Here is a 13,214-nt window from a genome sequence, read left to right on the forward strand (position 1 = left end):
TTTCTTCTCCAACGACAGTAGGTACGAAATGTACGTCAATTTGACAATTTCAATTGGCAATATGAATTATTTAAGAAAGTTGCAATATTTCTCCGCTATTCGCGCACGATCGTTTCTCCTATCCCTTCCAAGTACTTGCACACCGCGAATAAGCGTTTGATGAGCATTAGCATGTGAATGGTCTGGATAAAATGTATGTAAGCGCGTTAAGAGCATACAGTAGCGCGTCATCAATATAACTTCGGTAGATAGTATCATATCTTTTTTTCGTAAGGTCTGCAAAACTTTGGCAACAGTGGTAATCTTTGACATTATCTAAAATCAATATTTTGACAGTTGTCTCATCAATTGACTCATAGGCGCGCTAAATGGAAGTATAGTCCTTTTCATGACCATTTTTCAGTGCGTAACAGTTTTTCGATTTCTCTCTAACGCATTAAATTGTATGTGACAGAAAAAAAGGCACGTCGGTGATTACAGACATTTATAACATTTCTTTTAGTTATTCTAGTTGTCGATAGAATATTATCAATATAATCTGTACAATTTATAAGACTATACAAATCAAAGAAAATACCATTTTATAAATGCAATAGACACAATTGATTTGTTTTTATTCCAAATTGAAAATAAAATGTGACAACTGTCACATTTAACTAAAATGTCATGTTATAATAAATGTCATAAATGTGTATTATCACCATAGAGTTATATATTAGCATAGAGAGAGTGTCATTCAGAGCGAAGTGACGACACCATCTTTTTTATTGGGATTAGTGCTGTTTCACTCTTACGCATAGATAGTAAAGCTGCTACAGTTGTCCTTCTCTTCCATGCCTATATTCCAGTGATATGGGAGAGAGGGGATACGACATAAGGGATGATTTTGTATTTACTAAATGGGACCACTTGATTTGACACTTTTGTGCTACATCCAATATGGCGACGGGCAGGTTTTTATACGTTATATATGGCATATGTTATTAATTAGTTATTAAAATTATTAATTATTTATATATTTATATAATATAATATAATTTTATAATTATATATTTTATATAGAGCAGAATATACTACCAAAGAGTTGTTCCGCCATATTGGATGGAGCGTTTTTTGCGAGTGAAACCGAGCCCATATACTTCACCGTATGCCGCATCCCCTCCCTCCCACATCTTTGCTATATTCACACTGAATGTCATCATAGATTTTCGATACAATGTGTTAGAAAGAGATGCAGGAAACCAGTCCATGAGATCTTGTCGTCAGGAAGCGCGGAAGGTAGGCTCCCTCTATGTTAATATATAGGTAAGTATATTTTACGTAAAAATATTTCGAATTCTAATGTGAGTATATAAAGTTTTAGGAGGATTTTTTATTCTAAATAATATATTATCAATATATAATTATTAAACTATTATATAGGGATATTAAACTATAGTTTAAAAAATGGGAAAAGTTCATTTAAAGTTCTATTTAAAAAAAGGGGTTGAAACTAGTTAGAGTGCATTTCGCGCTCTATGAACTAAATAAAATAAGACGGCTCTTGTTTCGCTTCACAACGAAATGCCTATTATTGTTTTATTATTATTTCGTGCAAATACCTATGTTAACTTAAAATTTCACCCATTTTGGTTTATTTTTATAAATATTTATTTACTAATAATAAAATTGTTTTCTATTATTCTCCTTTTCATGACCATTTTTCAGTGCGTCACAAATTATAGAAAAAAAGATAAGTCCGTGATAATCATAGAGGTAATACATATAACTAAAACTCACAATTAACAATAATCTATTTTTTCAAATAGGCCAACAACTTAGTTCTATTACACAAAAATATAATAAATTAACTATAAACAAACACTACATTCCTATGAAACAACAATAACGAATTCTTAAAATGATACACTACTGCACTGAACAGATATCCATAAAAATAACAGAACAGATAAGAGAAAATCTTACGCAGGTTTGTCAAAATGACAGTGACAATTTCTCTGTGTTGCCTAATTAGTTATATGTTCGATTTCTCGTAAGAAATAAAAAATTTTAGTAGGTCCAAAATGACACAAAATCTAGGAATGGGATAAAAAATTTATTTGAAGAAAGTGTATTTATTTGTCCTTTTTAATGGCGGTACAGGCTCCTTTTTGCAATATTTTATTTAGTTATAGAGTAATTTCCACATACTAATATATTTTTAAAATTGGGCTCTGTACCGCCATTCTTTATTATATTACGAATATGTGTACCAAATATCTCGACAAAATATTCAAAATTACGGCCGCAATCTTGGACCGCGTTTGTTGCTACCTGTTGATCGCTATGTTGCCTCTTAAGCGCTGTCAACAGTGGCTTTAATGAGATAATAATGTGTCGAGCCATAATATTAAAATACTTGTTTTTCTGGACAAAGATGAGCACATGGATGAACCTTACACAAGCAGACTCTGCAGATTGTAAACGTAATCATTAGAATAGTATTCATTTATTTGGAAAAATATTACAAATTACAAAATACAAAATTATCAACTATCTAATTTCTTAGTCACATTAAAAATATACAATTAAAACACAAACATTAAATTTCAAAAATATAACTAAAATGTTAAATCCAGGTCTTCAAATGTTTGCAAATCAGGCATATCAACCTCAAAACTTTCATCTAAAAGTACAGGTGCCTCTACAGTACATATATCGTTTGGTAACATTTCAATAAATTCTGGTTCAATGTATGTTGCTGGTTTGAAATCATCAAAATCTGAATCTATAAAAGGTGGTGGGGTTTTTGGAGGATAAGAATAGTTCCTGAGAATTTTTATAATATCTTCTTTATCCAGACGAAGAGATGGCCAAATGTCACTATAGTTGTCTGTAAGAGTAAAGAAATTGTTTATTATTAATTGAATTACAAATGTTTTAACAAATTCACATGAAATAATTACTAATAATAGTATTTATTTTCATTATATTATAGTATCAATTTTCCCCTTAGAGGGAGTGTGAGCTGTATGGCAAAATCTGAATAATAATAAAGAGTCCCACCAGAGCTCAATCCTTTTGATACCGTAGGTATCTGGGATGAGTCAATTTTCCCCTTAGAGGGAGTGTGAGCCGTATGGCTCACACTGGGAATTTATTTTCCTATTTCAGTTGTTGAATTTAAATAAATTTTCCATGACGATAAACACTGAATTTAGACAAATCAATATTATAGTAAGATGTAGAGGTAGATTAAATTACCTATATTACTACATTAAAAAATCGGGGAATATAAAAATTTCTCAGGAACTAACATCATATTGTTATGATTTTAGGTATCCAAAAACATAGACAACATACAATTTGTTTTTGATGTCTCTAGGGAGGCATTATATGATAGAAATATATTATTAATTCAACTGACGTAATCAAATATACACACAACGCCTGTAATATTAAAAAATATTAAAGCATATTTCAACAAAATCTACTATGGATTGTGGAATCACGCCTTATTTCTAAACAATCAAATAAAATGTAAAAAGAAAATAAAATATAATTCCTTAAAATAGATTCCTGGCAGACTAAAATATATATTTATTTGTTGACAGATGTTGGACAGATGTCAGCTTTAATATGATGTATCTTATATACCAGTCTTTATTTATTTATTATTTATTGACAGACCGAAGTCCATTAGTACATAATACAATTAAAATGTCACACAAACTAGAAAAACAATTCAAAATAAGATCTAGTACAAAATTGGTAAATACATAATAAACATTTTTATAATCAAGTATATTCAAATGGGAAATAAGCCACAATTTTACCTAAAAATGATTTTATTAACGTTTCGACGCCCAAGTCGGGTGTCGTTGTCAAAATACAAAATAATACTAAATAAACAAAAATGTTGTTGCTTAGTAAAAAATTCTTCTAATAATTTATTTAATCTGACTCATTTATATCGGCAATTCAGACACGTATTATACATTTTAAAGTAGACGACTTTAAAATGATATTGCCAATATTGATGAGTTGCGTTCCTGGGACGACTTTACTAAAAGATAGTTCATTCGATTACATGAAATCAATCCCAACTCAAGAATATCCGCCACAAAAAATCATAGCATGTGATCTGTCTTTAAAAAGACAACCAAATGCAACGGTGGCACTGAAATTCTCGCGTTAGAGATTCCATAGTAAATCACGAGGGAAAACCAGGAAAAAATAATAAATAAAGAATTGTAATTATAATTAATTATAATTATAATTAATTAATTATAATTATAATTAATAATAAATAAAGAATTGTATTTATAAAATACCTTGTGAATGCGAACAATTTTATATAGGTGAAACGTCAAGACCATTAGACGTTAGAGTAAATGAACATCAGTCTTATATAAAAAATAGAGAATTTGATAGATCTCAAATATGTCAACACGCATGGGATAATGAACATAGAGTTCAGTGGAGAGATTCGAGTATAGTCCTAAAAGAAGCAGATAGTAAAAAGAGAAAAATCAAAGAAGCGGCTCTAATTATGCTAAATGAAACCAATTGTGTCGCAAATTCCTCGGTAGAATGCAGTAGGATGTGGTTACCCATATTAAAGGAGGAAGTCAATAGAAAAAAATACCACAATTAGTAAATCAGTAACATATCGAGTTAGTACATATTTAGTATTTTAGTATTATTTAAAATTTAAAATATCAAGTCAGAATTTGGTATTAGTTTTGAGAGTAAACTAAATGTAAACCCAAATACTTACGATGTCGGGATAGTATCACGAGGTTTTTCCTGGTTTTCCCTCGTGATTTACTATGGAATCTCTAACGCGAGAATTTCAGTGCCACCGTTGCATTTGGTTGTCTTTTTAAAGACAGATCACATGCTATGATTTTTTGTGGCGGATATTCTTGAGTTGGGATTGATTTCATGTAATCGAATGAACTATCTTTTAGTAAAGTCGTCCCAGGAACGCAACTCATCAATATTGGCAATATCATTTTAAAGTCGTCTACTTTAAAATGTATAATACGTGTCTGAATTGCCGATATAAATGAGTCAGATTAAATAAATTATTAGAAGAATTTTTTACAAAGCAACAACATTTTTGTTTATTTAGTATTATTTTGTATTTTGACAACGACACCCGACTTGGGCGTCGAAACGTTAATAAAATCATTTTTAGGTAAAATTGTGGCTTATTTCCCATTTGAATATACTTGAACATAATAAACAATAATAAAATTACTTGCTCTCATGTGGGAAAAATCAATGATTTCACCTAAAAATCTTATAAAGATATTTTTTGAGGTTGTAAAACGTGTATGAGAGGTAGCTGTTGAAAAGTCCATGAAGACAGCTAATATTGCTTTGTTTTTTTTAACATTCTTAAAAAGTTTTATTTATATTTATTTATATAAAAATATTTAATATTTTTTGCCTATGAAATGTTCTTATACATTTTGATAGTTTGAAAATTAAAATACATGAACAACTGACTGAGATATTTGCAAAAAAACCTAATTTTTGCAATAATTTATAAGTATTAAATGCATTTGTTTTTTGTAATATAACTACACAAAATTGTGGCAGTTATAACAGATCGACCAAATAGTTTACACTGTATTCAATTTGTTTATCCTGAAGAGCGATTATTTAAACAACAACTCTACTTGCCCAAACAGTCACTCTAGACACTCTATGAGTAGGGTTACCATAATTTATTAAGGCCAAATCCGGACAGGGGTAGTCCAAGGGGTTGTAGAAAATGTAAAATGTGAATTTGACTGTGTTGCTATACCTCTACATTGTACCTACATATATGCGAAATGCTTAGTTTGTACTGGGCCCAGGGATAGGATGTTCTTCATCTGTTCTTCCTTCGTACTTTTCAGAAGACATAATTTTTCTCAAAAGTGGCTTGTCATTTTTTATTTTGTCATGGAATTTGGAACATGACATTACAGAATTTGCTTTAATATCGAGAAGCTCTTTTACAACAGGCAGAGATAATCTTCCTCTTTCAGCCGTCCATATAAAATTCATCATCGAAAAGATACGTTCAGTAGGAGCCGAAGTACCAGGCAGACAAAAGATGAATTCTCCTATTTTAAAAATATTCGTAAAGGAAACGTTGCTTTTAGAAAATGCTTCAAATATTTGTCATTTGTCATGAGTGTTTGGGGTTTCTTCTTTAGGTAGTAAAGTCCATTTAGGTTTCAGCTTTTTTGGAACTTGGAGAAGTGACGAGCGCTCATCAAATAATTCATCCACGTCGACAGAATTCGGTACAACGCTGACTATAGTTAAAAGCGCTCTCTTCCATCTCTTTCCAGGTAGGATCACCTTGTAGCCTTAACCATTTGATTTAGCGCAAAATGAAATTTCCCACCGTTGGGCCAAGTGTTTTCCATTTTTTTAGTAAAGAAAAAAATCCGGACATTTCTCATATCCGGACGCCAATTCGGACATGTCTTTCAAATCCGGACTGTCCGGATGAGATCCGGACGTATGGTAACCTTATCTATGAGGTATTTTGTAAATCGCAATACAGTAGAACCCCGATTACGTATCCGTGTGCGAATTATCCGGGCGGCGGATTATCTGTGCTATGATTTTCTATTACTCAAATTGAATTTTTGAGGTTTTGCCAAATAGCGTCACCGTAAATCACTCGATGGAAACTCTATAAGCCAAGAGGGAGACTCATCATAATAAAAGATTTATTTTTTCTATTATATTTTTATCGTAGGTACATATTAGTGCTGGAGAAATTTAGCAAAAAGAAAAGCTTGATCGTAACTGGGTTGAAAGTAGAAACAAATGATAATAAGAAATTAAAAGAAGAAATGGAATATTTCATAGCCCAAGAGTTGCAAACACAAATAAAACTAAGAAGTGCAACAAAAATAGGACAAACAGTATGCGCAATAGAAACAGAAACCTTCACGGATAAAATGGAAATCCTAAACAAGAAAAGTAAACTAAAACAGCATAAAGATCGTATCTATACAGGGTGAGTCACCACTAACGCGACGGAAGATTACAGCGAAATGGTAAAAGATTTGAAAAAAATTTAAATTGAATAGTTTGTAAGTTGATAAAAGCTACATTTTAAAATTATTTTTATATAATATACGCCGCCAATAAATGGCGGCGTATCAAAGTTATATTTTTTCTTATGGAACACCCTGTATTTTATTGAATTTTTTAATTGTCCGCAAAAAAATAAGGTATAGTTTCATGAGGCTTCCCTATAACTATGTACAGAGTGTTCTGAGTTATGTTGACTTTTCTTAAAATGTAAAGTTTTAAAAGAAGGCTTATTCTCAAGTTATTTACGAAATTATAAAAGCATTACTGTTACATCTAAATAGTTGCATGATAGTTGAATGTATTCCATGATTAATTATTACACATTTGTCTACAGGGTGTTCAAAATTTACAGTTTTATTAGTGGAGTATTCAATGTGTCATATGATGCTTATTTTAAATAGAATACCATGTATATTAATAAATAATTATACTAAACAAATTTACTTCTTTCGAATGGTGTGTGGATGTCCTATACCTAGGTGTCATAGTTTTTGCGTAATTTACAATTATTTAAATTCTTAATCTGTAAATCGATTTTAAAACAAAAGATGAAGTTAATTAATGTCATTGTATGACATTGTCATTTTATGACAATACGGTCTGGTAACTATCTTATAATTAATGCATTCCATGCTTGATTATTACACATTTATTTACAGGGTATTCAAAATTTAGTTTCATTATTGGATTATTCAATGTAGCATAATATGATGGTTATTTTATTAGAACACCATGTATATTAATCAAGGATTATACTAAACACAGGTTGTCCCTCTTTCGAATGGTATATGGTATGTTCTATAACTAGGAGTCATAGTTTTTGCGTAATTTACAATTTTCTTAAACGGTACATCGATATGAAAAATATTTATAGTCACTCTCGATTTTTATACCCATCATCTTGGCATAGTTGTTATAGAGTGTAGTTGTAAATAAATATGTAGATATATTTTTATTTGCTGATTTGTAAAATAAATTTTTTCGTTATTAAGTAATAATATTAAGAAAATACAAAAACTAAATACAAAATGAACCACAACATGCAACTATAAGTAAAAAATTATCAGTTATGTAATACATGTTCAAAATGTTTATACAACAAGCGATTTTAAATTATTTGTTTACATTATTTAACATTACTGTTATAGACGCAAAAGCGTTCGAAATTCTTAATTTCATAAAAATATCATCTGAAGTAGTAGGGTAGGAAGTGTAGCATTTACAATATTTTTAATATAACCCCATTTAAAAAAATTCATCTTGGTCAATCCTGGTGACCTAGGTGGCCAAATATATGGACCGAATCTATCTATCCATTTATTTCTAAATTTTATGTTGAGGTTGTTCTTAACATCACATTAAAAATAAGCAGGAGCTCCGTCCAATTGGAGCCACATGTTTGAAGAAGGATCCAAAAAACTTGTTTTAAGAAATTTAAAAAAGCTACCCTATTCAGATTTTCGTCAAAAAAATATGGATCGATAACGTACTCGCTCAGAATACTGCCCCAAACATTAACACTTCATCGGTGTTGGTGATCAACAGTAAAATGTTTGTTTACTGTATCATAATAAAATGAAAGCTATGTCTATTATCTAGACGATTATTATGAAAAGTAGGTAGATTCGTCTGTTTAAAAAAAATCAGGATCTTCTCCAAATTCTTAAGTCTATAAACGAAAAGTTAAACGTTCCTGTTCTGTCTAATGCTGGTGTAGTTGAGTTTTATACGGATGATAGTGGTTTTTCTTATGTATTCTACATACACTCGTTTGACTGATTTCCAATTGACTCGAAATTTTTCACGTACTAGTATTTGGGTTTTCCGTAACAGAAAGCAGGACATCCAGTTCGTTGACGTCATTAAAAATAAATGGTTTATTTTTATTTAACTTTTCGTACCTATGCAACATTACCAGTAGCACGGAATCTATCGAGAAATCTCTCAAAAACGTCCTTTTTTGGGTGTCTTCTATCAGGATACCTTTAAGCGTAAAATTTAGAAGCTAAGAGACAATTTTAAAAATATTCCCCAATGAAAAGTAGCATGTCTACTCTTATATAGATATCGTGATTATTAATTTTTGGGAACAATTAAATTTGAATGTAATTGGCTCTGCCAAAGCCATTTGTAAGTAAAAAAAAATTTGAATATCATACACCGATGTTTATAGTTTTGATAATTAACAGACCGTACTGTCATAAACTGACAATGTCATACAATGACATTATTTAACTAAATCTTTTGTTTTAAAATCGATTTACAGATTAAGAGGATCGGTACGTATTTTCGGCTGCAATGCTATTCAAATGGGGATTCATTTTTTTCGAATCCTGAGAAAACTAATAAGTATTTTTGAAAAATTTAAACGCATAATGAGAGATTACGTTATTAGCGAGGGCCGAAAGTCCCTGAGAACTTCTATAATGTTTATTTTAATAAGTTACAGGGGTGAAAAACTAAGAGAAAATTTAGTGTGATTTTTAATTTCAAATATATCATTCAAAATATAAACTAAAAGGGAAGTTCCCTAGGTTGGCTGTATACCATATAGTTAAAAAACTCTAACAAGAAGTAAAACCACTTCTATGTAAATTGGTATATTTATTAAAACTTAAAAATCCCAATGGATTGAATAAAATATGTCCAATTCAGAACGTTTTCAGACCTATCGGTTCATCATCAGTGAATCTACAATAAAATAAGTAATCCCACTATTAGAATTGAAAGATGGTTGAAATTTTTAAAAAGCTAAAAATGTGGTTAGATTACTTACGTGCATACTTACAATACTTGCGATTAGCCACACAACGGAGCAACATAAAGCTGGACATATGGTTCATTTCAAGATGTTTACATCATAAAGTCTTCCCAACATTTTGTAGAGTTAGAACATCCAATAATGTACATCCTAACATCAGGACCTCCATGCAGATTAAACTCATGAAGAAAGAGATTTGTAAACATTACAGTAAACTCAACTACATAGAATGTAAGCTAAAGGTAACATATGATTCTCTACTTGAAACTTTACAATTTATTAATCTTAATTCTTTTATGTCAGACGTTCAGGATAAGGTAGATCATTCACATTCAGTTAAATTTAATAGAGTCAATAATAAATTAAAACACTTAATCAACAATAAGATTAGACTTGATCAACAAAAAGCTTCTCGTAATAAAAATTATTCCAATTTTCGATTCCACCCAAGAATCAAAAATCTCTCAAATGTCCAATTTTCTGATGACGAATTAAAACTCTTAAACCTCGGCCTCAAACACTCCATTCCTAGCAATTTATCTATCAAAGATCTTGAGAGTCTTTCCATAGAGACCGACATGGTTATTCAGAATCTTTCCATTTCACTCACACAAAAAACTTCAATCAGAAACTCTTGCATCCAAACTATCAACAAATTCAAAACGAAACTTCTTTCCAACAATAACTCTTCTCTTACCAACATCAGTTCCCCTTCTACTTCTACACAAACTTCTTCATCTCTCTCTTTTCCCAATTTCTCATATAATAAGTCTAAATCCCTTCTCTCCACACTCAAATCTATCCAAAATAAGATCCAAAACCACCACCTCATCTTCAGCAAAGCAGATAAGGGTAACTGCCTTGTTATTTTAGACCAACAATTATACATTGACAAAGTCACCTCTTTCCTAGACAACAATAACTTTACTTCTCTTCCCGTTGATCCCTCTAAATCTTTTGTTTCGAAGATGAAAACCAACTTAAAGCAATTTACTGAATTCTTTTCTGAATTTGAAGCACCATATACTAAAATTCCATCAAATCCACTCACCCCAGGTTATACGGTTTACCAAAGATACACAAAGTTGACATTCCTATTCGTCCCGTTGTCAGCTTCATTAACACTCCAGTTTCTATTTTATCTAAATTCATTCTTAACACCATTAAAAACATTATCAACTTTACCCCACAGTTTACTGTTTTGAATTCTCGCCAATTAGTTGAAAAACTTCAACTTGTCAATCTTAATCCAAATATTGTTATGCTTTCTTTTGATGTTAGCAATTTATTTACTTCAGTACCAAAAAATGAATCGATTAGTCTGGTTAATTCACTCCTCTTAAATAATTCTGTCACTTCCACCACCACTTCGTCTATTATAAACATTCTCAAAATTTGTCTATCTCAAGATTACTTTGTTTTTAATAACACCTTTTATCAACAACCTGACGGTTTAGCAATGGGTAGTTGCTTATCCCCTTTCTTAGCTGATGTTTTTATGGATCACTTAGAATCCAACTATATCATAAAAAATCCAGAGATCTTACACTGGTTCCGTTATGTTGATGACATTTTAGTCCTCATTTCTGGTAACTCTGATTCAGCTCACAACTTACTTCACAAAATTAATCAAATCCATCCTAATATCACCTTTACCATGGAACTAGAATCTTCTAACTCCATTAACTTTCTGGATTTATCTATTACCAGACTACATGACCACTTCAACTTTGGTATCTACCGTAAACCAACACAGACAGATCATGTTATCCATTCTACTTCTAATCACCCTTTATCATATAAACTTTCTGCTTTTCGCAGTTTTATACATAGATTAAACTCTATTCCTTTATCCGTAACTGAATTCAACAATGAGTTGAATATTATCAAACAGATTGCAGTCAACAATGGTTATGACCCAGACATCATCACTAAACTTCAACAAAAAAGAGAACTCAAATTACTACAACAATCCGCTTTCTCTACATCATCCACAACTACTCCCATCTATGCCTCCTTACCATTCAATAACTCCAAATTATCTGAAAGAGTCAAACATATCATTTCCAATTCTTGTGACAACATAAAAATATCTTTCAAAGTTAATAACACTCTCAGCAAAAGTTTAACTAATACCAAAGATCCTATCCATTATATGAACCGGACTGGGGTATACAGACTCTCTTGTTCAGATTGTGATGCCACCTACATCGGCAGAACTTACAGATCCCTTTCTACCCGATCTGCTGAACACAGCAAGAGAGATACCACTTCTGCCTTTTCACACCATTTAAAAGTCAATAAACATGAACTTAAGATTCCTGAAGGTGTCCAGTTGATACACAATATTCAACAAAACAATACACTCCGTTTAGACTTATACGAAGATTTGGAGATTGGCAAGGACATGAAGAAGAGTCCCAACTGTGTCAATAGACAAACATCCCTTAACCGCAACTTTGTCCCCATTCACCGCCAATTATTCTCATAATTCCTATTTTTCAACTTCCTCTTTTTATCCTATTCTTTCTCTTTCAACTTTCTCTCCCTTCTTTTTCAAAATTTCCTCTATCCTTCACTGTTTCAAACTCCTTTACCCGACTAACATTATTAACTACTGAACCCTATTAACCACCACCTCATTAATTCACCCTACTATCTTTTTACTTCTTTTTTATTTCATTACTTCGTTCAGTTTAATTCCACACCTCATCTTTTCTTTATCCCTCTCTTTCCCTTAAAATTCTTGTCTTTATACCCTACACCACAGCCCTCTACTTTTTGTCTTTGACTTTTCCAAAAAAAATTTTACCTCTCCAACTAACATCACATCACTTAATTTCAGTTCTCACATTCAGATCCATTATCATTACAATTAAATTATATCAATATTCTTTTTCTTACTTTGGTTTTATTTTATTCAGTACACTTTCAATATTATTTTCATTTTAATTTCATTCGTGTATCAACTGGACTTAACAGCTATAATCATACTTTTCTTTATCTCTAACTTCACATACCCTCACTTTGTCACAAGAATTCTCTCAAAACTTTTGAAATAAAATTAAAAAATAAAACATCTCATAATAATTACAATTCTTTTTCATTCACATATTACACACTTTTAATTATTTGACTGTATCCTAACTCAAATCCATTATTTACAAAAATTTGCATTTATTTTTTAAATAACAATATTTTCCTTTTACATATACAACCACCAATACAATATAGACTAGATTAAATTGCCTACCAATTTATTCATTTTGTACAATAACATTCCAACTAATACTGATTCTTTCTCTTCTCTCACCTTCATTTATTTTTATCTTTTTATCATTATTGACAGCAGCTCAACTTT

General features: G+C 30.9%; 1 protein-coding gene across 1 annotated transcript in view; it reads right to left on the reverse strand.

The window, feature by feature from the left end:
- Nucleotides 1–2,472: 2,472 nt before the first annotated feature.
- Nucleotides 2,473–13,214, reverse strand: part of LOC114337181 (uncharacterized) — a 31,269-nt gene continuing 20,527 nt past the window's right edge. Inside the window, exon 3 of the mRNA XM_050642797.1 lies at nt 2,473–2,872. Coding sequence (XP_050498754.1) covers nt 2,601–2,872 — 272 coding nt within the window. The 3' untranslated portion in view covers nt 2,473–2,600. The remainder of the gene's footprint in view (nt 2,873–13,214) is intronic.

The sequence above is a fragment of the Diabrotica virgifera genome, chromosome 2 (assembly GCF_917563875.1).
Source record: "Diabrotica virgifera virgifera chromosome 2, PGI_DIABVI_V3a".
Taxonomy (NCBI): Eukaryota; Metazoa; Arthropoda; class Insecta; order Coleoptera; family Chrysomelidae; genus Diabrotica; species Diabrotica virgifera.